At 41.2% G+C, this 27,984-nt stretch overlaps 1 protein-coding gene across 5 annotated transcripts; it reads right to left on the bottom strand.

Annotated features, from left to right (window-relative positions):
* Positions 1-2,544: 2,544 nt before the first annotated feature.
* Positions 2,545-26,694, bottom strand: REV3 (recovery protein 3). 5 transcript variants are annotated; one of them, XM_078579966.1, is made up of 23 exons: positions 26,367-26,694; positions 26,199-26,281; positions 25,616-25,667; positions 24,365-24,411; positions 24,168-24,274; positions 19,430-19,472; positions 18,870-18,938; positions 14,474-14,629; positions 14,240-14,378; positions 14,043-14,134; positions 13,632-13,964; positions 10,280-11,231; positions 9,417-9,650; positions 8,985-9,337; positions 8,703-8,848; positions 6,897-7,473; positions 6,213-6,359; positions 5,843-6,118; positions 5,141-5,248; positions 4,857-5,062; positions 4,470-4,773; positions 3,427-4,050; positions 2,545-2,898 (listed from the first exon to the last, which is right to left on the bottom strand). In XM_078579966.1, exons 1-23 carry the CDS (start codon positions 26,500-26,502, stop codon positions 2,725-2,727), a joined length of 5,358 nt encoding a protein of 1,785 aa, XP_078436092.1. In that variant the 5' UTR covers positions 26,503-26,694; the 3' UTR covers positions 2,545-2,724. The 5 variants fall into 5 exon arrangements, with proteins under 5 accessions (XP_078436092.1, XP_078436093.1, XP_078436096.1 ...); XM_078579967.1 differs by having other exon boundaries at positions 14,474-14,554; XM_078579969.1 differs by lacking the exons at positions 2,545-2,898; positions 3,427-4,050 and having other exon boundaries at positions 4,471-4,608; positions 4,680-4,773.
* Between the last annotated feature and the right edge of the window lie 1,290 nt (positions 26,695-27,984).

Here is a 27,984-nt window from a genome sequence, read left to right as displayed (position 1 = left end):
CTTTTCTCTCATTTCCTAACTTTGTCTCCAGTTTTCTCCATCTTTCTCTCTCCCTAAGTATCTCTTTCTCCCTTTCTATCATTCGCTGAGCTTCTCTTTTTTTATCTTCAATTCTCTCTATCCGTCTAATTCTTTGATTTTGTTTCTATCTCTTATTCCCCATTCTATCTATCAAAATCTCCCTTTCTCTGTCTTTAATCCCCCCTTTATCTTCATCTCTCTATCTCGATATCCCTTTCATTCTACAATTCATTGTCCCACACTCTCACCATCACTGTCATGCCCTGTCTTCCTCTCCCTTCCTCACCCTCACGCTCTCCCTCTTCTTCTATCTTTCACTCTCTCTCCCTCTCCCTCTCCCTTTCCTGACAAAACTAGTAACACTAACACTTGTTTTAAAAAACGGCATCTTGAATTTGTCACCGTATGAGAACTTAACAAAAGTTATATTATTATTGTAGAAATACCTAAATATATTTTTATTGAAACCTAATCGTTCTACCCTCTAACCAAGTGTTAGGCCCCTAACTAGGCTGCATTCCTTGCCCAGAGGCCTGCGTGCTTATTGGGAAGGAGTGTCCGTGTAATTCGGCTCACGACATTAAAGGATTGAGTCATTATGGGTAGCGATGCCCAAATACCTGATCTTTTAGGCCATTGTCACTATACGTGATGATACACTGCAGACTGTGCACGTGCCCGTCTACGCCCAAGGTGGGACGGATCAGGTATGGTCCGCGCGTGATGGGCGCGCGGGCTGATTAGTGTGTGTGCGCGCACACCAAGCGCCGCGTGCCAACGCCAAGCGCCAACGCTACGCACCAGCGCCGAGCGCTATGCGCGGGAGCGGGAAGCGCTGCGCGCAGGTGCAGCTGCACGCAGGTGCGGGATGTGTAGGCGGGGCGACGTGCTGTGGGTGCAGCGCGCGGAGTTGTGCGGGGTGCTGCGCAGCGGCCGCGCGGGCAGCGCGCGCATTGCGTGTGCGGGGCGCGGGGCTAGGAGACATCCCGCTAGGAGACTAAGGCATGTGGCGCATAGAGAGCACCGAGACGGCACAGCGGGCGCATAGCGCTTCTGCGGGTAGTGCTGGGCGCACAACGCCCAGCTCGGGGGCGCCGAATGCGGCGGCGTCGCGCAGGCTGCGCGCTAGAGTGTTGACATGGGTGCCGGTGGCATGTGTGATCGTCAAGGGGGGGGGGGGGGCGTGTGTGATCGTCAAGGGGGGGGGGTGGCGTGTGTGATCGCCAGGCCCGTGGGCGTGTGGCGCCGGGCTGGCGCACTTGTGTAGCGGCAGAGCAGGCGTGCGCGCGCGGAACGGTGGCCCTGAGGCGGTGTGGCTACATTACCTTGGCGCAAAGCGCCTCGTCTCGTTCGTTGTATCACCCCTCGTCTTCCCCCATGTAATTATCCCCAATGATGATGTACTCGTTATGATATAAATGCAATGACGTTATTCCCTGATGGTGCTGAACACCACCATCTCCTCTAACCCCTTCTATGCGATCTTAAGCAATCTGCAAAGCTTCCGCTACAAGAGATCAAGGTTGCTTAGTGTTTTGCCCTGAACATTGAGGCCAGCACATGCCAAATTTGAGCAAGAGACCTAGCACGGGATTTGACCGTGTGACACCAAGTTCTAGAAAATATGGAAGTACACTCTATTTCATGCATGTCATTTTAATGAGATTAATTTTCAAAAATCTATTAAATGAATTAATTCCTTCCCTTTTAGAATGAATGAATTCAGTTATGTCACCCAATGAAATGAAATGAATTACGAAAATTAATTCAGCACAATCTCCTCCTCTGATTAAATTGCCAAATGAATTCGTTAAATCATTCCAATTTTTTTTCTTAAATCTAAGTTACAACAATGGCATTAATGCCATTATCACTAGATTTAATGACGGTTATATTTATACTGAATATATTATACTGATTATGGTGTTTCATGACTTGCGATTCGTAAATTAAGATAACGTCATACTAAATTAGATTATTCGTAGTAAATTATACTTTATACATAACATTTTTTTGCAATTTATAGCATTTTATGCAATTTCCAAACAATTATGTTCTTTCTGTGCGAATTTTGTTCGCTTGTTCGAATTTGTTCGTTTGTTCGAATTTGTTCGCTTGTTCGAATTTGTTCGGTTGTGCGAATTTTGTTCCGTTCTGCGAATTTGTTCGGATGTACGAATTTTGTTCGGTTGTGCAAATTTTATTCATTTGTTCAAATTTTTGCACATAAAAAGAACAGCACACCGAACACACCCCTGTGCGGTTTGTTTGTGCGAATTTTCTGTTCGCTTCAAACGAACAGAGCAGAACAACCGTGTCTAGCTGAATGTTAGAACCTCTGTGGAGCACATCTTGTATACAATCCATCAAAAAAAAATTTACATCAGACTGTTAGAACCACTCCGGAGCACATCTTAGATACAAACGATCAAATACAAATTGACATTAAGCTTCGGTGTAGTAGATGATATAACTTATAAGTGATCAGCTGAATGTTAGAACCACTCCGGAGCACATCTTAGATACAAACGATCAAATACAAATTGACATTAAGCTACAGTGCAGTAGAGGAGATAACTTACAAGTGATCAGCTGAATGTTAAAACCACTCTAGAGCACATCTTGGATACAAACGATCATATACAAATTAACATTAAGGTACGGTGTAGTAGAGGAGATAACTTACAAGTGATCAGCTGAATGTTAGAACCACTCTGGAGCACATCTTGGATACAATCCAGCCTCAGCGGCAGCAGTTGACAGCGACAAGAGCTCCTTTTGCACCTTGCGTCTCTCAAAGAACACAGCGCATGCAAGCGAGTCACATTTAATCCCACCCTCAGCTATCCAATCCCCACCACCACAGTGCTGGCATATCTGCAGCAGAGCGAGATAAAACTGTTAGTGTACTGAAATTCTCCAACCGAAACATCGTATAATTTCTAAAATGTGGATTCTGAAATGAGTCCAAAAGGTAGAAACGTCCGTGTACAATCTCAAAGAGTAACAGACAAGAAGCAAGAACGGAAATTTCAGAAATGATGGAGGGGCGAATCAATTTCGCCTGGCAGAGTCGAGGTATGCTGCATCAGCTTCATCCTCCAAGATATGGCAGGCAGATCTCCCGTTCAGGTTCTAATAACCTTTCTTGCCAGATGATCCAAAACATGGTTATTCCATAACCAGCACCTTTATTTATAGCTCAGACATAGATCACCTTTACTTCATAATGGCCTTTCATGCCTTTCTGAGTCTCCACTCGCATGAGACTCTGATTTGGCACCTCTGCTTGATATGGTAGTCCTAGTGGGGACTTTACCATAAACATAGACAAAGAGAGATAAATCTAGAGAGAGAGAGAGAGAGTTCAGATACGGATTATTGAAACATCTGGGTACATCTAACCTCAGACAGATGGCAGAGATTGCGCTCTAGTCTGGATGTCCTCCCAGTCAAGATGGCTACAGCAGGTGATGGGCTTCTGTTGGAGCAACCATGACACAACAGAGCAGGCCCGTTGACCAGGCTGCCACACACAGCACAGTCCCTGGATAGATAATACCGATCGATTCTATTGTTTCTCAGTGGGCCTGCCAGGGGAAGCCGCTTGGCCACTGTAGGCCTCAGCGGACGCCGCGTCTCCGAGAACCAGCGGCTCAGGTCAACGCCGTCGATGAGCCCAAATGCCCTCTGGAGAACAGGGATGATCTGCTTGTTGATGTAGTACTGGTCATTGAGCCTGTAAGGAGAGTCGACTTCCAGGAGTTCCAAAGGGTCAACCACCATGTCAACCAGGCGGGCCCCAGGCTCACCATTGACCACCACATACGGGACCCTCTCCCCGTATCTAGGCTCTCTTCTCGGATCAGCTTTCATGGCCTTGATGGCAACGATGGCTGCCGGAGGAAGGGCCACAGTGGGGGCCGAGCTATAAGTCCCAAGCCTCACCTCCTTAGCAAATATGAAGTCCTGGAGAGAGACCCTCCCAGAGAGGATCCTCCCCCACTGACGCTGGAGATACTTTTTGACCTGCCAACCAACAAGGATAGAATGTCAATCGTTAACGTCAATAGAGAAAGAATGGGTGAAAAACCCTTGAAGGGTTTTGCATGTCCAGATGATGATGACGATGTATGGGGTTAACGATGATAGTTGATGTATTCTCAGTTGCCAATGTCAACAACCATCAAAGTTATCGGCCCACATTTGACTATTTAAAAATTCGGTCATTGTCAATGTCAGTTGATGATGTAGATGTGGTTGATTTGTGAACAAACTTAGTACAAGCAATGGTGGACATTGATGGACAGCATTGACTGTGAATCAACACCATCATCGTCAATGTCAATTGGCATTTTGTTCCCATCACCCATCCATCATCCAAAATTTGTCACCATCGTCAACTGATCAGTGACATTGATGCAACAGTTGACACTGCCAAACCCTACCTGGGTGGTATCCTGTTGTTCGAAGAAGAGGCGGAGGGATCTCTCGAAAGTCTTGGCGACAGCGGGGCAAGTGTCGCGCCGGACGGTCTCAATGCCCTTTGCATCAAAGGTGGGTTTGTCCTGACCGGGGCCTTCATAGCTGTAGCCGACATAACGTTTCTTGGTCAGGAGGAAGCAGGGGTGGTAGACTTTTTCCATTTTCAGTAGTACCGGCTCTGGGTTCATGGAGGAGATGGTCAGGGCTATCTCCTTCCCAATATCAAACGCCTCCTCCCTTGACCTTCCCTGAAGAAGAACAAACATACTGCAGAAAGACCCATTTTCTAGTGTTATTTATGCAATTACAGCAAATTATGTTTAAGAGTAGAGAAAAGAGATGAAAGGAACCTGTCTGTGTCACCGTACACCACCCTAGCGTTCCATTTACTATGAGAATTAATGAAGGAGATTGATCTTTCTAGGGTTTTGCGGCCACACTGGACTATGCTGTCAGCGAGTTCTGCACATGGCATGCGACCGCTAAAGCCGGCAGCTGTGTATCCATATGTGACATTGGCGATGAGCTTCAGAGCCAGCTGCCTGGCATTCAAAATCTGCAAAATAAATAAAACTGGTATCTTAAATTTTTCCAGCCAATGCAATACGAAAACACGGGAAAAACAACCCTCTACCCTCTCGAGAACTTTCTGGGACGGAGTAAGCTTCTTCATTGCTTTCTTCACCATCACTCTGGTGGATAGGATTTCGTCCAGCAGACAAGGTAGCACGCCCTTGCGGACCTGGAATTCAGTAAAAAGACTAAAACACATAGCCCAAATGTAGAAATGGTATCCACGATAACAGAGTGAAATAGAAAAAATATATATATATATATATTTTTAGTTTGTTGTTTTTTGTATGTTTATGATAAGTGGCCCACAACGTTTAAAACCTTTTTTGTCTCTGGTATGGGATCAGGCCAGCTTAAGTTAAATTGGACCAGGCCCCCCTTGTAATAGCCAGTATATATAACTGGCATAGAGAAAAATAAGAATAGAACCTTTGGTATTTTTTAATGGGTTGTTTTTCTGACTCTAAAAGTACAGATGGCTCATGGCTGTCGAGAAGAGAGGAGATTAGGAAAACTAACAATTATTAACCCGCTTTTTGCTGTTAGAGTGTGGAATAAAAACATCAACTAACTTCCATGCAGTCTTCCGCCATTTTGTGATGACTTCAAAAAATAAAAATAAAATCTCTCCGTATCACTCGCAACATTTCTCAAGTGGAATAGTATGAAAGCATAAAAATGCTAATAGTATTCCCAATCAAATTTATATTCTAATAGAAAAGCATAGGTGACAAATGCTAATAACATTCCCAATTAAATATACCTTTTTGGAGACATACATGACTCCATTTGGAGAGAGCATTGTGTTCGATTTGAGACCAAGAAGAACATGAGGATCAAGAGAGAAAGGGCTTACGCCCAGTACGTTGCCTGTGGAGGGAAACACTTTTCCCAAGCACGTGGAATAGCAGAGATTGTAGGCAATTATCATCGAGGGATATAGTGATTGAAAATCGAGGACAACAACAGGGTCAGCATAAAAGCCAGACTCTGGTTCCATCACAAGAGGCAGACACTCCATCGCAGGTTGTGCAGCCACCTGGGAAAGAATCAATCTCTTTCAATATTACTTATACTTCAACAGAAGTTGGAACACTTCTTGTAGAGCAACAGAAAAAGATAGAGAGAGAGACCTGTTGGTATCCAGGAGAAAGGGCAAGACAGTTTTGACTGTGCATCAACCGTAGAAGCATGGATTCCACACGAAACTGAGAGCCTCGGGAGATCACAGAAAAGAAATCAATTCCAAACACCCGAGCAAGCTCAGACGTCCGGTTGACCTACAGTGAAGAGGCGCTCAATAGCATGAGTGAGTTTTGAGAAGTATTTTAGTATAGTGGGTCACATTCATAAACTGGACTACGTCTTATTATTATGTTTCAACATTTCCTGGCCAACCGTCCATACTTTAAGAAAATCTCCCGCAATGTCATTGTCATCATCAACATCAACGTCAACTATGTCGGCTGATAATGACAATGGTGATGACATTTCACTAAATTGGAAGCTAATGGATGGCAGCAACAATCATTGATACACTGTCATCGTCAGTATCAACTGCCATCATTAACCTTGTCAAAGTTATCGTCATCATCAACCGCAAATTCGTCAATATCAACAAGCATTGATGATGTTGAAAATGTGTTGACATCGAAGAGTACGGGATCCTACCAACTAGCATTAAACAACCAACAAGCACAGACCAATTTGGAATGAATCTCTTACAATGGACTGACCTTCGGCTAAAATCATAGAAAACTTCTGAAATCATACTAAGATATGAAAACAAACCGAAAAACGTGGTGTTGAAAACGAACCATGTCGAGCTGATTCAATATCAGAAGGTTAAGATGAGCTCTCTCTAAAACATATGTAATACAACGGAAGCGCGCCCTGGGGTAAGCACTCGAGAACCAGCTGTTTAGGGTGGAGCAGGGTATACAAGGAATCTTCCGCCGCAAGACTTCTTCCGCCACTGATTCAACTGTGTATAAATTCAACCTGATTTCAGAGCGCATCAGCCGCCAAAGATTAAGGACGATTCTTCCTCCCACGTGTATACCACTAGCATGCGTACGGCCCCACTCATCTTCAATGGCCACCTCGATAACAGTTTCTGAGGTGATTTCATTGGCAGCAGAGGAGTTATAATTCTCTTTTGATTTATTCACCTTACGCTTGGTGTCAAAATCAGGTGTCCGGGAAATGTTCTTCAGCAAGTTCATGCCAAGATGCCTAGCTCGCTCGGCCAAGAAGCCGAGGGAGCTACCCTGAACTTCCCAGCCAAGGAAAATATCAGGATCATGAAAATTTATAGTTTTCACCAGGTGATCTAACATCAATTGTTCGTCTGGAAATGAGACGAATTCACAGCCGCAAATACCAACAATATTTCTGCAAATAAAAAGGAAAATTATTATGCATCGTCGGCATTAATTTAATTAATTGACTTAAATAACTGGGCCAAAATTTAAACGACTATTCATTTCTGCAGCAATCATGGCTTTGCACCGCTGATTATTGGAAATCTTAACATAAGTGTGAAAGTATTTGCTGCGCAATTTGATAGATTAATTCATAAAGCATCAAAAGATGAAACATCCAAGTTTTCTCATCGATGTAAGCATGAGATGCAAAATATTTCATTTTCTAGCTATATAGCCACGCGTAAAAATATCTGATAGTCAAATGCATAAAGCCATTCTATACGCCCTCAACTGTCAAGCATAAATATCACAAACAAAGGGGAGAGATTCTTGATTTGACGCCAGTGACGAAAAAAGGAATCGTTTCCAAGAAGAAAAATAGGAAAAAGGTTTCTTGTGAATGTAAACATGGAAGGGCTCGGATTCAATTTATCCAGATGGAGTAATAAAAAACGTTATGCTAACAAGAAAAGGAACTAATTCAACCTCAAATAGAAAGGAAAAGATATAAGAAAGAAATAGTGGCATCACAAAAAAATGGAAGTTGGTTGTCAGTGAATAATTTTGCACAACGTGAATTTTAGAAAATAAACTTTAAAATTGTATTTTTAGGTTAGCTCTATGATACGCTAACTTTGTATCAATGTAATATTTGATTTCAATTCCACGATGTTCCACAAGGTTTCTGTACGATAAGGGAAAATGCGACAGAGTAACGAGATCTGAACGTCTTATATTCCCTCAGCTAGGCTCCTTCCTGGATCTGATCTGGACGGCTCCCGCTCCTCTCGGTAGCTCCATCCTGGATCTGATCTGGACGTCCTCATGCCTTGGTGAAACTCCCGCTTGTTCAAGACTCCCTCGCCATGGGCAGGTCGATTCCCTGCCTCAGACTCTTCATGACGATGTAACCGTCGACCTGTCCTCCAAGAAACTACTCAATATCTATTACCTGGTCACCCGACCTTATTTATAGGGACACATCCCCACTCTGCTGTCTTGATCTGTTTTCGGTCAACGGTGATCGTCAACCACCCTCCTCTTATTCCTTCTCATGTATTTATTTGAATAGAACTTATCACTCAATCGATAGGAATTTTCACAACCATAACCAAATAGGTGCAAGAAAATAACAACGGTTGAACAACTTAAGATACAATAAAAGAGGAACAAAGTTGAGAAACTTTTTTTCCGTACCTATCATAGGTTGCCACATCGAGACCCCTTGAAATGACATAAAATTTAATCTTATCACCAGTATCCTCCTGAATTGCAAGACAAATTAGATTAATCGCATCAATCTTCGGATCAGGTAAAAGTGTTCCCCGGGATTCTGCCTGAATCTGTGATAAGAAGCATTTGTCATATAACAGAGAAATTTCTATCAATCATAGCAAACATCCAAAATTAACTGGATAAATGAAAGGACATATATGCCTCAATCTTCCAGTTGAGAAATCTTCATCACAGCATTCATACCTCTAAGCTGAGAAGTGTGAGATTTTGCCTGCTGGTACAGCTCGCAGGATCACGGAACCCGATTTGACTCAAAGGAGTAAGTTTGGCCTTTTCATTTTGCCCAGTAATCTGTGAGAAGTCACAGAAATTTTCTGCCGATAATTTATACTCAACATTATATGCGCCAGTACCCAAATGATTCATCATGTCCTCTTCACAAGAGCGACTAGAGAACTTAAAAGATCCTTTTGAATCTGGATAGACAGTATCTTCTAGAACCTCATCCTCCATCGTTTCATTATCATGATAATAACCATCGCAAGATTCACTGAGATTACCAGGGCAATCATCCTTAATTGACGGAAGTTCTGAAACTGTACACATCGGGTAAGATTTAGGGACAACTAAACGCCATAAAAGTCAAATTTAACATTCAGAATTTTTTCCTCATACCGTTCAATGGGTCTGATCCACTACTTTTCTTTTGTACCAGAAGCCATTGGTCAACAGATTTTCGTGATGGAGGATTGAGAGCAAAGGTCAACAGGTAGGAGAAGGAACCGTCATTCCTAAAGTTCAAGGGAATACCATCTAGGTTTCCCGCATAAGACATATGAACCCCTTCATCAACGTCACTCCCGCCAAAAAACGGTGGAAAACCAAGGACTTGATTTCTTTCATCAATTACTGAGAAAAAATGGCAAGTCTTAGGGAGTTAGAAGATGTGTCATACAACTCACAATGAAAATCCCCAGCGTCAGCAACAAGCATGTTTTCGTAATTAAATGTCTTTTAGTTACCTTCATCTGAAATAAAAAATACATGGTAGGACAAATATAGTGTCCCAAGTGGAAAGAACCAAGTGCAAGTATAAAAGCCCCCCATTGAAGAAGACAGCAGATGAAAGAAGATAATATAGATGTTCAAAAGTAACTTTATAAAAGATATCAACTTGCATGGTCAAGCTAAAAATAAATTAAACAATATATCTCATCTACACTGAGAAGCTCTTTAGCCCAGAGTCAGAAAAGAAAAGGTTACAGAGATTTATTAAGTATTTGTGGCCAATGTTTTCCTGGATCCAAAAATGTTATATTTGTATGAATCATGGAAAATATTTGTCGGTTGGCTCAGATGAAAGAGACATTAAAATCCTCAAGTCCAACCAAATGACTGTATGACGGCAATATCCATACCAAAGCAAGAAAACAGATTCTGAAAATACATTACAATGTACAATTCAGAGACAGGCTTGAGGTGTTCAGAATGTCACATTCAGAAGAAAAAAAGATGATAAAATGTAAAATTTCACATACTGTGAGACAGGCTAGAGGTATTCTGAATAATATCCCTTGGGAGTTCTGAACCTCCGAAGACATCACTGCTTCTCAATATAATTGGAGGCCTCTGATTCAAGGTCATCTCAATAAAACCATGTTGGTTTAAACAAGTCGTTGTCCTATAAGTCGAAGTGGTATGACAAGCATAAGGAGACGTGTTGTTATTTTTTACAAGATTACAAGCCAACAAAGCGGGCTTATCATGCTCTTGTTGATCTGTTTTAAGGTCTACATCTACATCCATCGATACAAAGTTTACATAACCAGGGATGGTTTTTTGACTGCAAGAATTTTTTCTCACCGGGTCTCTAGCTAAATCATCTGGATCTCTTCTCTCTTCACTGAATTCAATCTCTTGTCCAGTTTCAGACTTGAAAGCTTCAAATATTTCAATATGCGAAGAAGAAGCACCATCAGTATTATGTCTCTGCTCGTTTAAATAGCATACAGCGTCAGTCCTCATTTGCTGACTAGAAATGGGCAGATGATTCCACGAACGGCATCGTTTTTTCTTGTTTGCAGACCCTAAACCTGTGGGTTCTTCAGAGAAACTTGAAGTAGAGGCACTCTTTCTCTTTTGACCAAGTTTGGAAGTTTTACCAACCCGAGGGAAATCGTTTAGGTCGTCGCTATTGCCATCAATTTGAGGAATCACTTTTAGAAACGTATCGCCAACAGCAGAAGTGGTGGCTTCATCCTGATTGTCAAACTGAAAATCCTCAAGGGAGTCAAGTATGTCTTGGCATTCTTTTTGTGAAGCAACCTCATTTTCCAAATGGGCCTTCTCATATGCTTTCTCATAAGTATCTGAGAGTAACTGAGAATTCAAAATAGCTTCAGAGAGGAGCTCATCGTCTAAAATGTCAGTACTAACAGCCTCTGAGGATGTCAACCAACTGAGAAGCCCGAGTGCTTCTGCATCTGAACCCTGTTTAAAAATCCCAAAATAGAAAACTACACGTTACACTCTTCCCCATTGACCTCTCACGAGAAATAAATTACTGGTAACCCTAAGGGACAAATGGTGGGCATCTTATTCATGTTATCTCGATTAAAAATGGAATTATAATAAATTTTGAAAACTTATCCTGAAGAGAAGGGGACCTTTGTACAAAAATAAAATTGAACCACCAATTATGCTTTTCGAGAGGACAACCAAACTTCAGTATAATGAATAAATTTTAAGTGTAAAATAATGCAACTGGGATCCAGATGCGTCTTATAGGCCACATAACTGTTGAACTCCACCAGACATGTTGGATGATAAATCAAATAACAAATAAACAAAAATGGAGCAGACAGCAATGCAGCAGGAGGAATCGCCCCCACGCAATCATGAGAGTTGGGCAGAAGGAGAGATACCAAACTAAACACTTGGTTTCCTTGTCCCTTCTTGAGGGAAAGTTATACAGAATAAAAATTACATCAAGTCTCAATATGAATAATAATAACCACCAAACCAAAAGGAGACATTGACAAAAGCCTGTTAGCGTCCTGGATACTGGACACAAAGTATGAGATTTAGGGAGGTACTAGTGACAATAGCCGGGATCACTACTTACCACCTGAAGGACTACGTTGTTTAATGGGGCAAGATAAAGGTGTGGCATCAATGATGGGGTTTTTGGATTGTTAGGCCAAAATATGCTTATGAAGCCCTTTGTGGCACTGGTAGTTGTGCCCAAATCAAGCATTACAAGTCCCCCTGATAAAATAGGGAAGAGGTTGGTTTTGAGACATTCTTGGAACTGTTAGAGAGAAAAAACCGCAGTTATTTAGTCCTCAGCAGTTTAAAAAAGGCACAAGGTTTGGAACGGCCCTTCCATTATTCGTATCAGATGGTCTAAGTGAATAACAGTTGGCTAGACCACCCCTCTGCACTGGGTACATTATTAAATGAGTATTAGTTTAACTAGGCTGTCACGTCCAGATAGTTTTCAGGTCCAAGAATGAAGCTTCACTCCCCCACGATGAACCACCCTGATCTTACTGGTCCACAGTGTGATTCAAGGTTTGACGGGGAAACTATCCTTCACACTTGTGTTTATCCATTTAGTAGTGCCTACTGCATGTCAGCAATTTTAGTAACACCACTCAGTCAAAACAAATTAAGGATGCTGCACTCTGTCATAGTCTTCATCAAAAAATGACTCGAAACAAGTGAATTGATAACAAATGTATGTCCCTCTGCAGGACAACATACAGGAAGAAGTTAATGTGGAATGACCGCCAGGGTAAATTTAGTTGGAACAGAGTTTTCAAAAAGACAAGTTGGAACAGCTGCCTGGGTTTATCTCTGTTGATCGCCAAGACTAGTCTTAAAGGAGTCATGTTATGGTCTGAAACAAACTCTATGGTCGTGGTTGTGTATTTTGAGTAGGATCATCTTGAAGTTTGAGCACCCTGCTCGAAGGATTCTGTTTTCTTTTCAAGTTCCTCTTCCTGCTATATTTTCTGCAGTTTCTATAATGATTAAATTATTTTAGAGGGATAATCACTCTGGCCTCTCTGTGGAAGCTTTTTCTTCAGAACAAGGTTTCTAATGACGATCTCAACAAATCCAGTCAAAAAAGGTCTCATCCTCAATCTGCAGAAGTAGGCTATGGATATTTTCCAGGATGCCAGCCCATCAGAATCTAAACAGATCTCATTCGTGTATTGCCCTGTGTATTCAATACTTAAGCAGATAAATTTTCGTAATAAAGTGACTTTTCTTGTATTCAATTCTCTAATACTCCATAGCAGTCCCACTAGGGCTCCATAAGAAGAGTCCTTGACACTTTTTTTCCTTTCGAATGATGCAAGCCCTTCAATCTGGTTGGCATGAATGGACATGGAAGCAGACTAACCCATCCGTCAAGAGAACTAATTTCTCATTCTGTCTACTGATGGATTTCTACAGCCATTCCCAGTTCTCCAGAAGAAAGGGGACGCTTAAGAATAGACTTATTAGAAAGGTTACCACACAGATTTTAATGTGATGAAGGTAGTGCCAAACCATCTTTGAAACTTTGGTGATTTTATGGCTTTTTTTGTAGAAAAGAGTTTCTGGATATTGAGCATTCATGTAATAACAATGTGGGTCATGAATTCGAGGGGGAAACCATTTCAACCCAGGAGTTGCCCAATTCCATCAATCCGCAGAAGAAATCAACATAAAACGAACAAAACTTTTTTATGTAAAAGTAAAAAATTGATAAATAGCATATAAATAAAATATTTTGAAGAAATGGTTTATTACTTAATTTACTAAATACACGACACCTTTCCCTCATTTTTCCCGGATCTATGCCCAAGATAAAATTTTAGAGCTAACAGATGACCCCACCTTAATACTTCTCTCCCTGATGGCTGCCAATGATTGTGAAGATGACACTTGGGAAATCTGTACGTGCTCTGTACCGGAAGGGCTCAGCATGTTACCTTCTGCAGGCATTAAAGAGCTATCATGAAATAGCTTTGAAGCCAGCTCGAATGTAGTCTTGTCATCCAGAGGACAACTCACGCAAGATGATTTCTTTTCTGCGTCGGAAAATATATCAGAGAGAGTATTTTCGTACTGGCACCCATCCCACATGCTTCCAAGAACAGATTCAGGGGAAGGTTTGCAAAGGTCTGGAGATGTAATATACTCTTGCAATCCTGACCTTTCAAGCTCTTCCTGCATAATGTCCAAAGTTAAGACAAAGCAACAGTAATACATAGAAAGTTGGCTGTTTAAAAGGTGACATGAACCTACTTCCCAAATGGGTACAAGTGACTGAACCATTTTTGCACTTGGGCTAGTTTGGGAGAATGATGTATAGATCTTGGCACATTGGTTTAAAATGTCTGCAGGTAAAAAAATAAAAGAGGTACTGAAACATGTCTTAAAAAAATATATTAGAATTTCATAGATGGCAACCAAAGACATTAACAGAAATGCAAGATACGGACCATCAATGCTAGTATCTCCCTCCAGTTCACAAATACTTTGCCTAGTCGTGCAATTCTTATCATCTGGAAAGACTTTATCGCTGGCTGTCCAAGTCCATGCTTCAGGGACAGTGGAAGACAGCCAAATGCTAAAACCTACCTAAGAAAATGTAGTCACATTAAGCATTGCGTCAGATAACACAGAATTTTCATCCCACTAATAACTAATATGATTTTCTGAATCCAAAAGGTAACCTGATAACTGGCGAAAGAGGTGCTGGAATTCTCCATCACCAAGCCGGCTCTTAAGTTATTCAGAGCTACTTTAGGCAAAACCTTGTCAGGTAATGGCAGGCGAAACTTAACGTGAGATGCATGCAGAAGACCCATTCCGTACAAGTTGCAATCAATCTAAAAAATGATTGAGTAAAAACATAAGTAAACATCCAATGACATCAACATTTAGAGTGAGACTTTTCAAAAAAAAAACATTTAGAGAGAGAAAGTTTTGAGGAAATGACAGATATCATAAGACCAATATTATCAGTGGAACGCCTACAGATTCCCAAAATCGAAATCATTCATTCAACAATAATTCCAAGAACAGGTCAACATCATGACTCGCTTTATTAGTGGCAGCTGAAAAAAATTAAAATATGTATCATGTCTTGATGGGTACGAGTTCCAAGACTAGAAGGACCCATTGACCAAAGTCTGGGCTCTAAAAACATTGGATAAAAGACAATTTGATGCAGCAAGATGCTTCAGGAAACTAAATTGAGACGAACCAATAAAAAGAGATTATTTTCAAATATATTGAATAGTGCCTTCCACTTCAACACTATGGTTATCATACCTGGCGAGAAAAAGAAAGAAAAGGAAACTACCTCTCATGTCGTTGAACAAAAGCACACATTTATAACATTTTGTACAACAGGTACGTTTCAACCGTATTTCATAATTTTTTAGTCAGTCTTCGTTTTGATATTTTCTTAGGTGTATTAGTTAATAAGTGTTCCACGTGTGAGAAGTGATTCACTGGCCTCCTTTGTGCTTATCTTCTCTTTGTTGTTAGCGGAAAACATTTAAAATGTTATTTATTCTCAACGTGGAGAAAAAAATATCCCTTGTGTTTTTTTCTGAGCCCCAGCAAACAGGGGCAGGAGCTGGTCGCACTGGAGTGGAGCAGAGGAAGAGTAGGATGTGGGAGCATTGGATAAATTTGTACTTTGTTGACACATTATCACATTTCATAGACTTTAAAAAAATTATCACCTCATAGTCAGCCGACAACATTTAATAAGCGAACCACATGGCATCTCTAAGCGTTTGATTAATTTATGATAGACCCTTCATAGTCAGGCAGCATTATAAACATCCAATGATTTAATCTTACCAATCTAAAATATCAGTGCATCCTCAGCTGTACGTTTCAAGTATTCCAGTACTCTATTTGCAACTTGCATGTGCCTCCCATGGGTTACGCATGATTGGTTCAGAATCATAGCAGCATTGGCAATGTCTGGTATTCCATGGTTCATATATATATAAGCCTGTCAACTAGTTTCTGATACTTTTATTTGTTCACAGGACTGTCTCCATCATTTCTCAAATTGAGTTTAGGATCAGTTGGAACATTGGCAGCTTGCACTCAAACATCACCATGTCCCTAGATCTGGGAAAGAAAGATACCATAGTCTGAATAGGCGACCACCATGCCCAAGAGGTATTTTAAATGCCCCAGAGACTTTATGTCAACAAGTTCTGAAAGAGGCCAATAAATGCCTGAACTCCACCGTCACTGTTGTTCTAATCTGTCTCTCTTCTTCCAGCAGCTGCCAGTCAACAGTCCTGTGAGGGTTAGACACAACCCTAAAGAAAGAATGCAAAAGTCGTCATTGTATTTCTCTCAGCCAGTTATATACTGGCTTTTACAATGCAAGCCTGGGCCCTATTAACTAATCACTAAATTTCACACGTGGAAATAAGTGACTCAAAAAAGAAGATTTAAATGTTCTGGGCCAATTATACACCTTAGCTCACTTACAATGGATATACTAAAAACAAAAAATACATAGGAATAACTTAGGAACAACACAGACTAATAATTACCAGGTAATATCGTCAACGTATACCATTAGGGCGACCACCCCCCTGAATTAGATATTCTGGTCAAAAATATTTTTTTTTGAAGAAATATTATGGTCAATAATATATGATCCCAATTGCATTGTTGGAATCCCATACTGTTCAGTGCAGGGGTCAGCATCCCCAAACCAGGCCATGGATGGCTGTCTCAGATCATACAGTGCTTTCTTCAAAAGATAACTTTTCTTCCTGTATGTTGAGTAAAATATCCTGGAGGGGATTCCATATAAATCTCTTCATTCAAGTCACCATGCAGAAAAGCATTTTTAACATCACATTGGCGGAGCTGACATATTAAGTGACATGCAAGTGCAATTAAACAATGTTGAGCTTGGCCACTGATACGCAACGATTCTTCTCCAAGCATTATCAAAGGAAGAAGAGGAGGCATGAGTGACAAGACCTGCATGGACCACGCACATGCCAGATCTGCTATAAATAAGAGGGTGCGGGAAATAAGCAGGGCAAGCTAACTTCAAGAAGTTCAGTTGCCAGATTAGGCAAGGGCTGGCGGAGCAGGATCGGCCCTGACAACCAGAGGGAGAACTCAAAGAGTCCTCCTGAAATTCCTATCTTCTCTTCTCTAGCATACTTCTCATTCATCTTCATTTTCCCTCGACTGTGAACGATATTGCAACATTCGGCATTATTGAGATTCATATCGATCATATTCTCTCGCCAAATTATTGGATTGATACCACCCACCAGTACAAATGTCTGGGAATAGCCCTTGGACATTAGTCTGGCTTCATGCCTTTCTAATGACCCATTTGAGTTGTCTTTTAGGCTATACAACTATTTACATGCCACCATCGTTCGCCTGCCTGCAGAGGTACAAGATTCTAGGTCTCTTTCATGAGGGCATCCATCTCAATTTCCACAGCCACCATTCTGGCCAGGACGCCATCATCCAGATTTTGTAAGGAACATGAGATAATCAGACGACAGTCGACATTGCTCACCATGTTGGGCATGGGATGCTTCATCTTCTGAGTAGAAGTTCTCTAACCTTTCCTCAAGGCAACAGGCTGAATTAAATCTTAATATGTTGAGCCCTTAGATGGTGCATGTTAATATATCTTCAGAAACCAAAGTTTATTGATGTGTATTGAACCTTACCAGAAACTGGAAGGAGCTCCCCACCTGCCATAATAACTTTACTTGAATCGATGCATATAGAATTAGAGACAAACTCTGATCAATGGGGCGTCATATGGTCAGAGAATAGTTTATCACCAGATCAGATCATCGAGGTTGACCCAATCAGAACATCTAGACTAACAACTCTCTTTCACGCTGACTATCTCATCAGACTTGCGCTTTTGTGGATTCTTCAGACCATCTTGTCTTATGACTGGCTTGTATTTTACTGTCTCAATATCATCATCTTTGCCTTCATCATGAAACTAATGATGTGCCCAACCCTGATGGTTTGGTCTGCCATGCAAATTCCAACACTGCTAAATATTATGGTTGGACTTCTTATAGTATTTGCAAAATAGTCTTGTGGATTGAGATTGTGATCGATGCCTCAAGTTTTGCCCATTTATATTGGGCCCACTTTGTAACCCCATAAAATATGGGGTTGAACGTTTAGTGAAGTTAGTTCACTGTGCACAAACCCAATTTGTGCCACCCTCTGCTACCAGGTCGTCTACCAGTTCGAGAAGTTCTGTCACACATTCCTCAAAGATATGCTGACTCTTTAGAACAGATCGCCTGTTCCCAGAATTGCCATGCCTTCCTGTTGTGTCGAGCTTGTTGATACATGAGTTAACCATGGGAGTCATGACAATACATCCTCCCTCTTTCAAAATAGCAATTTCCTGTGTCAGCTATGATGCAAGTGAAGTGGGAGGCAAGAGAGGAATAGCAGTCTTCTTTGTCGTGGCATGGCATATGATACAATGTGTGTCATAGCCCTTTCTGGTTGGTCCACCTGACCCACTATAGCCGCCAACGAGAAGGAGCCACAAAACGAGTTGTTCCAATAGATAATGGTTTTCCTTAGTATAGGAGATTCTTAGATGGATCACATCTAAAAAGCAGACCAGATAAGAATTATATGTGGATCCACTTTAGTCTGGACCCAAAAAATTACAAGTATGGGAAACAAATGGTAAATAAAAAGAAGTGGATCCACTTCAGTCTCGACCAAGAAAAGTTGTAAAGATAGAAAACAAATGGGAAATGAAATAAAAAAGCCAAGCTGACAAACTGGAATCTTCCCCAAAGATAAAATAAGAAGAAAATTAATATGAAAAGTGGTCTTCCTTATTTTCTTCAATAAAAATTTAATACAAAAAAATGAAGCAAAGAAAGATATTTACTTCTTTCATCAAGTCAAAAATCTAATCATCATAGTCCAGACAATTGTCCTCTCGCTTTTCAAATGCCAACCAAATACATATCAATTTTTTTGAAGAAAATAAGGAAGACCAGCCAAATGGTGCTCAACCTGATGCTATTTAAATAGAAAGACATGCACAATCCAAATACATACCATAAATTGGAGAAGAAATGGAATGTGAGTTTCGTAGGGCTGGATACTTATGTTCAGCACAGACCCTGACTGACAAAACAGAAGAGAAGAATGTGCAAGTAAGTCTTTCAATAATCGATCAATCATTCAAAGGAGAGAATCGTTCGTATTTGTACAATAAAACAAAGATGGCCTCCAGGGAAAAAAAGGGTATCGTAAGGAGAACTCATTATATTTTGCTCCATTCATTATCCAATGGTCGGTTTCATTAGGCAGAGGCACGCCCCTTTTTCCTCATTACAGCCTTTGCATAATGTTTATGAGGATTTCGATGTAATATTTTTATGCACGAAGTTACTTGAAAGTTTCTATTGTTCTTAGGATATTTCCAAGAAAGGACGAAGTATCCTGAGAAATAAATATCACACTCACATGGAAAGTGCTTGACCGACCAACTTCTTAAGCATTCAAAACGTAAAAAAAAAAGCAAGGATCGAATTATATTAAACAGAGAATTCAATAAGACAGGTTTACAAAAATTATTGCTGCAAAGAAGATCAATAGTAGGTACAGCTACATACCAGCAGAAGAGCAGCTGCTCTACCAACATCTGTAGGGTGGTATCTATGGGACTCGTCAAGGAAGAAATCACTAACATGGTCAGAGGACTGGAAGCATTAGAGTTCTACAGTTGGAAATTACTACAATACAACTTGTTAGTCGAGAAAATAACAGCCAACACTAAACTTGAACTCGACAAGGGACTAAAACAGATTGGGGCTGGTTATGGCATAGAGGCAAAATTCAAAGCACTACCCGAAGGCTTTTGTGAGGTTCTGTTCATCCAAATTATGTGGACTGAGGTTATCCAGTTCACCTTTTCACTGATAACAAATCTGCTCCAGTTCGAAATAACCATACCAAGAAAATTGCAATATATCATCATTTTGTCAGAGAGAAGCTTGAGACTGGACACTTTAGCACACAGTATATTCCTTTGCCTCATCAGAATGACGACATCTTTGCTAAGGATGTAACTGCCTCAAGAGTTCAATCATAGTGTATCAAGCTGGGACTGGGAAATATTCACTCCCTTGCCTTCCTCCTTCAAATTTAATGAAACCTATCTGTTGATTACGAAAGTCTATGTTTTCCCTTTCACCATTCCGACCGTTTGGTGACCATCTAGCGATTCACTTGAAGGCTTTGTCTCAACTTGATCCTGATCTCATTTTTCTCAGACTGTGAACTATCTTGATATCTCATTTCTATGTTTGTTGTATTTTTCATCTAATTTTCTCTATTTTCTAGTTCTTAGTTTTATAGTGGTGCCCTTATGGGAACGGACTGGTTATAATGGATCCCCATAGAGGCCCATGACTCTTCCACCATTAAGGTCCACTAGTCATAGATAGTATAGGCCCTTCTACAAGGTATCGGAGACGGGTTAGCTCAGGCAGCATCATCCCTGGAGACACAATCATCAGGCAGAACACCATACAGCACCAACCCATCTTATGCCCACCTTCCAGCGTTGCCCTGTCCTGGATCACCACTAACAGGTGCTGTCCATCCAGTGTTGTTGCTTCAAGCAGCACTGCCATCAGTCCGGCCACTCTCAGCAGGTAATCCAGCCAATACTGGGCAACAAAAGTGGTTTCCATTTCTCTAACCTTCCCTAAGCTCCAGGGCCACTGGCACCTTTTCTCCAAATGACGGCTACGATTTTGAACTGAAAATAAATTAACAATGTTCAGTCTGGGGCCAGTTTAAACACTGGCACCATCACACTGGATGTGGATCCCACCACTTAAGTGTATTATTTCTCACATGACAAATAAATTGCTGACTCACTGAATATTCTACTCAATACAAAAAGAAAATAAAAGAAATTGTGGGGCACTAATATAAATCTGGCCGACTTACAGTGTGATTAGGAGAGAAAGAAAGGGCACAGCTAACAATGTAATACATTCCCAAAGACATCAAGACTCCAATGTAGACGCATGATTGAGAGAGGGAGAGGAACAAAGTGATAATAGTCTGCAGAATGAGTCGTGGGTAGACAAGAGAGAAAAAGAGGAGTGCGCACAGGATGGCACATTGCTGGAGTACTCATCTGCCGCCTTCCACAGGAGTGGTTGTCTGTTGTCAGGGAGAGGAGTTACAGAGTAAGAAAGGAAGAGAGCCGAATGCTGGAGAGAACTCATGATGACAATCAGGCTGCCTCGAGAGGATGATCTTCCTCTCTATTTGTAGACATTGCTTGGCTCCTAAAAGGCCTGTCCTTTAGTGGGTCAATGCCGGGTTGGCACTTCTTGCAAATGTGGCCCAGTAATGCATCATACAGAGCATCCAGACAATGTCCTTCCAACACCCACACTCTTTGTCACCGTCTAGAACCACACCGTCACCGACTCTGCCAGATGGCACTTCTGCACTGATTATCTTCAAACAACAGCAGCCCCGTGCCCCTGTTCTAGAATCATCCACAACAATCACTATCCACATCTACATCTCCCTAAGTCACCTGCAATAATGTAGAACGATGTTGCAGCATAAGTCTCAGACGACTAGATGTATCTGCGTTGCTTTCTGCCTCGTGACCATTTTCTAATGTCTCCTACCCTGCAGCCTACCTTTGTCCCAATCCCTGTGCTGCACTACATGTGAATATTGACAGAAATTTCATTAAACAAAGCATACCATATTTTAGCTCTCAAGGCCATTGTGCAGATCCACAAAACAAAGCATCTGCAATACAGTAATCGCTTTTCAGTCAGCTTTCATTCCCACCAGGCAGCTGGCAGAAGGCGCAGCTGTAGCAGGTGAAGTCCTCGCACCATGGCAGAGAAAGGGGACCAAGGGCATCATTAGAAAAGTCTATATTGAAAAGGTATCTAACTCCCTTTATTACAATTTTTTGTGGTTCTCTATGGGGAAGAGAGATTTTCCCATCCAAGTGGGTGGCATGGTTGCGGCGATTCATTACTTTCTGTAGAACAGCAGAATTCGGAGGAGAGAGAAAGTCTAGAGAGAGAAAGAGAGTGCACAAGGGTTGAGGCTGAAAAGGTGACTTTTACTGCACTGAAGTTCCCCTTTTATACAAATAAATCCAGGGTCTAAAAGACCCTTTCACAAGTAGTTAGGAGGCTTACTTGTAAAACAAGTAATCCTTTACTTGTTTTACAAGTAAGCTCCAACGGCTACCTTTTTGAAAAGGAGCCGTTGGAGGGCCTGTCCAACAGCTATTTTAAATAGCCGTTGGACTCTGGGCCTGTCTAGGACAGGCCCAGACCATATCAGGCCCACTAAGGGCCTGATATCTCCGCCCCTAGTGGGCCTTCACTAAGGGACCCTTTATGGGCCCTTAGTGGGAGAGTAATGGTCCTTAAGGGACCATTACAGGGCTGCTAATGGGCCTTCCAGTGGTCCATTAGCAGTCTTCTAGAGGTGTTAGCAGTTTCATTATGAGCCTAGAGTTAGTTTATTACATTTACATGGCCTTAGGCTCATAGTTAGTACAACATAACTCAACACTTTCCATTCCTTTTCAGTCTTGGCGAATGGTAATCAGAGAGGGAATTGATTCATTCCTGGTTACATGTACCAAGCAACAATGCGCACATGACCTGTTGAGGCATTCCCAGACTGCGAGTTACCCAACAGTCATCCTATCATTTAAATACGCAGATGACACCAGTGTTCACAGAAGTTCTGAGGAGGAAGCTAGGAATCTCTCCACATTGTTAGATATATTTGCAGATTTTTCAGGTCTACACAAGAATAGAGCCAAACTCGCAAATGTTGGGTTTGGGTTATCATCGGATGAGGAGCAATGCTCTGACGCCCTGGGAAAATCCATTGGGTCATTATCTATGCCCTACCTGGGCCAGCCATTGATGGGTTGATGGCTCTCCGATGCAAATTGGCACCCATGATTGAAATCTGTATAGGAGATTGCCGGGCAATCCGGGAATCTCCTGACATGTGGTAAGCAGACCGGAGGAGTGACAGAGGTTGGGGTTCTCAATATGCAATCTATGAACCTGCCGCTGCAAATGAAATGGGTGCGCAGAATTATGAGTTCGGAGGAGGACATGGTCCTGTGCATCCCAGACGACAGTTATGGCTTGGGGATGAGCTGGGATAAATTTTTGGCCCCAAACTCGGGATGGATCTTTGCTTTGATATTGGCTGAGATACTGGTCTGCTCCTATGAGAGGAGTTTTCAAGCATGTTTGCCTTTGCACAGAATTCCCATACCATGGGTAAGGAGTGCTGGGATGACACATGGAATCTGACCTTAAACAGATCTGTCTGATCAGAGGGTAGAAGAGTGGATGGGCATTAAACAGTCCTTCAAGAAAGGCACAAGATGGCTGCGAGTGGAGAGGCACCTATTTTCCATCTGAGATGCCCTCATGAAGATCAGAGGGGCACTGTCAGAGGATTCAACAGCCATCACAACACGTACCTTCTATGGAAACAAACATTTCCCCTAGAGGTGTGGATTTTTGGATGGATATTGCCAAGGTGGCGAATGTTGACAAGAGTCCTCTGGAAGGGAATGTTCCTGGATGCCTTGGCAGGGCACTATGTACACAAAGGGCAAGGAAGACTGTTCCCACCTTTTCTTTGCATGCCAGTTCGTCAGGCAATATGGGCCTCACAGCAGATCCCAACGGTGGATGTCACCTCAGACGAAGACTTTTGGTGCTCGCTCATGGGAGGCAGCTCCAAGAGGATGGCATAATGAAGAAGACCTGCAGTGCTATGGGAGATATGGCTGCACCGTTTTGAAGAAGCCTTTTAAAGGAAGGACAGCCTCAACAGACAGCATTATTCATGATGTGGTGAGTCTTGTTTCATATTGGTTTAGGACGGATTGAAGGGGGAACATTCTCGTCATCTAGTGAGCTAAACATCCATAATCTTAATAACATCAGGTTGATCACAGTACTTGGATAATAGTCGCTATTTTCTTTAAAAAAACTAATTTCAAATTACTCCCAAGGCTGATATGGATGTGTCTCATCCCTCTCCCCTCGCTCTCTCCATCCATCCCTAGAACTGAACAATTCAAATTTGAATTTAAAGAGATGTCCCCACCAGAGGATCATTTAGAGTAAAGAACTGATTTTAAGTCGTAAATTAGCCTTCCCCCAAAATACTCTATGAGCTAAGCTATGTCCAAATTTAAAAAAATCAATGAATCAAATTACATAATTCGTTGAAGTACAGGAAAGAGATTCCAAAACAAACAACAATATAGCATGTAAAGAGCAAAATAAAATAATCATAAAATTCTGAAGATACATATATATCTTGACAAATAATTCTTCGTGAGAATGATATCCATAAAACTTTTTTGCTCTGACAAGACAGCATCCATGCACATGTTGTCTCTTTGATCCATATTTACCCTAAAAGCAGACATGGTTACAGTCAAATAATGTCGCCATCCACTCAGAAAGAGAAACACTATTATAAAACATCACAGAACTATATAATACCTGCAATGCCTTTTCAACAGCACCAGATACTTCGCGAGTGCAATTTTCTAGGTCATACGCAGATAAATGTAATATCAGACTCTATGAAATTTTCTATTCGCTGATCTGGAGTCGAGAATAATGGTGATAACCAATGATTCAACAGTATAGGGGATGAATCCCTTCAACTTTTATTCAAACAAAGATGATTTTCCATATTATCAGTGTCAAGACATCCCGACTTTTAGATATTAATGATCCCTCAAACGACCAAAATATGCAGAAAGTTGTATCTGGTGTTACGATTTATCAGCAAACCCACTTGTGTATGTGGGTCGTCTTATTCCCGATACTTCATCTAAAAAACTCTTGACGAAGATAATTTTTGAAATAACGTAAACATTTTTTATATTCTCTCGGAATGAAAGGATCTTTCCCGTCACAAAACTTCAATAGTACGGAGGAGCACTGGACAGATGAAATGAGCTCGAGTAAAAGTAGTTTGCGCACCAAAAGTAACATGAGATTGAATCAATCGAATCTTGACATTCTAAATACATCAAAACCTCAAAGAAAATGAGGTATTTTTTTGAAGAAAATGAAATCTAACGGACAGGATAATCAATATGAAAATGAGGTATATTTTTAAGTCTTGCGCCACTAAATTTCCCAGGATATATTATAACGCAATACTAATTCTCAGCCATACCTGCACTAAAACGAAGAACACCTCTAATGAAGATATTCAGTTGTTACAGAATATTTTTGTACCATACGCTGTTATGAAACCATGCATGGATAGAAAGCTACTTGACAGGATAGTATCTGTTGCAGTGATCTTTGTGCCTTATCCTCAGGGAAAAGAATATGGTTTTAAGCAAATGATACGACCCCAAGTGTCACTGTGTAGCAGGACATATAAAACAATTGAACCAATGGAATGGAAATATCTACAATGATATGGTCAATCATCTCTCTAAGTATCAAGGAAGGGGAAAATAAAGATCAATTCACACGAATAAATCAACATGATTGGCGCCCAGAAAAATGCTGAGGGTTCAGGGTATACAAATGCTGGATGTAGGGATGAGGAACCCAGTCAGAGAGTATTATACTATAATATGAGCAATCAATCTAATACGTACAAAATAAACATGATCCACAGATACTTTCTAAAGATTGCCAAATATAGTGGAAGAAATGTATGTATAGATTTTTAAAAAAAGATACAGGAAGAAAAAGGGTGTCTAAAAATCAAAGAGGGAAGGCTACCTTCATTTGACATCTGGAGCTCAGAAAAAGGAACATATAAGTAAGGCAACGCCTACGGAAGAAAAAATGGTTACAGTTAAGAAAGTGATAAAATTCACAATTATCCACTCATCAGAAGGAAGAAAAGGGAATATTTGTAACTTCGACAAAGCAATCTTAGAGGGTCCAACTCAGATAAGAGAGGTTACTTGGTCTTTAGGTTTTGGTTCGACTGGTATGAAGAAAAACACATAACATGGTTGTGAGCACTCTATGATGGCCTGACGCTCATTTCATTTATATTAAGCCATCAATTCTTCATTTCCGTGTTATGGTGGCTTGCATTTCGCATCACTATTGCTTTAAGTTCAATTGAATGATCAAAGAAACAATCGAGAATAGAAATCAAACTGGGAAGCAGGGCACTACTCCGTATCTCTGTGTGATTGGCACGAAAACAATGGACATTTAAATATCGCAACTTTATATAAAAATCGCAATTATTCGGGATACTCTCCAGACCTATTATGTAGGGAACCATACTACATCAATAACTCCAATACATATACTACGAATGCCAAATAACGAATAGAAGATAGAGTACCCGATGAACATGCAGACAAGTCTTTTGCCCTGCCAAGGTAGAGCCATAAATCCGGATTACGGGTACCTCCTCCACTTTCCTACCTGCCGGAGAAAGCAAGAAACCGTGGCCAGCAGCCATATGAGCAAAGAATCAACAAATGTGCAAAGAATTCTGGGTTGCAATAACCTTTGAAACACGGACTTTCACCAAAGTCCAAACCGGGGATTGGCGCTGCCATGTAGTAGTCCAGAGACACAATACGCATGCTGAAGACATTCGAAGAGCTAGGAGAAGGTGGCGTCGAGGGCTCTGCAGAAGCCATCTCCTTTTGATAGCAAAGATACGTATTTCATTCATTCAAAAAGAAAATCGCTGAGAAACATTTCGATAAGAAACACTTCGCTGTTGAAATTACGCCAAGTAATCGGATCAAGCACTCGGATCAACGCTCGAAACCACGAGGGAAGAGGGATGATCACGACGAACTGGAAAACCTGACTTTTCTGTCGGTAAACCCGGGAAAGAAGGTATAAATACTAAGAACTTTGATCAGTTAAATTGGCTGTTTTAGTCTTTCGTTCTCATCTTTATAGTTCATAAATGTAAAAATTATTTGAAATGTTTTTTTTTAGTAGGTACCATTATAGTGCACGTCCGATATCCGATATCCGGAAAAAATCGGGAAGGTTTCTGCTACCGGATATCGGATATCGAACGAATACCGACAGTCATGTGTAGAACGGATATTGGGATGGATATTGAACCGTTAAGGACGAGGCGGAGTTCAGATACCGGATACTAGAATCCGATATCCGGATATCGATATCTGGCATCAAGAGAAAAAATCAATATTAATCATGATTTCAGATGATTTACATTAACAACTCCTAATACCTAGTTTAATATATACACCTCAGAAATTTTGTTTTCTTCCATATGGGATAATGGGATTCGGAGTTTAATATTAAATGTGAATTCCGATATCCGATTCAGCATCCGTCCCGATACCATAATCTGATGTCAGTATTGGGATGGGCGAACACTTGTGCACTATTGTCCAAAACAGGATGACAGTTGTCCCATCCCACGTCCCAGTTTTTAGAAGTTTGTCAGAACCGTCTCATCCCAAATATTTTCAACCACATTTTGTCCCTTCCGAAACTGTCCCATCCGAGACATTTTTGTCAGGGGAAAAAGAAATTGGTCACCCCTTTCGAATGCTCGGCTACCGCTCAGCTTTCCCTCTCAGCTCTCGCTTGGCTCACGCTCCGCTCACACTGGTTTTCCCTTTTGCGCTCTAGGCTCCCCCTCAACTTTCCTTCTTGGGCTCTCAGCTCCCTCTCGGCTCCCGCTTGACTTCCACAGGACAAAAAAATAGTCACATCCACCTTCCAAAGTTTTTTGTCCTGTGGAAAAATATCATCTCGTGTGAACACCGGCAGACAATTTTGCATCCAGTCATTTGTGCTGTCTCCCTGACGCGACAATTTCTTCTTCCATGGACGAAATAATTGTCCCCCTGCATTCGTGCACAATAGGTACTAGTACTGGTATGATCAGTATTGATCAAGACTTAGGGCGGAAAATAGGTTTTTTTCCTAATGGATGAACTTGAAATTATAGCATGCAAATGAAGACTGTTGGAAGTTGAGTAAGCATGTCAAGAAAAAATTCATATATTGGGTTATCTCATATAGAAAACTACTTCTTTGATATTTTCACTACTTTGATGATAAACCTAAAATTGGGATGGTAAATATATCATTGTTGGCTTTTGAGTTTAATCAAAAAAAATTATAGATAG

Source organism: Wolffia australiana, chromosome 8, assembly GCF_029677425.1.
Source record: "Wolffia australiana isolate 7733 chromosome 8, ASM2967742v1".
Lineage (NCBI taxonomy): Eukaryota > Viridiplantae > Streptophyta > Magnoliopsida > Alismatales > Araceae > Wolffia > Wolffia australiana.
The sequence above is the reverse complement of the archived record's forward strand: the minus strand, read 5'-3'. Positions and strand labels throughout refer to the sequence as shown.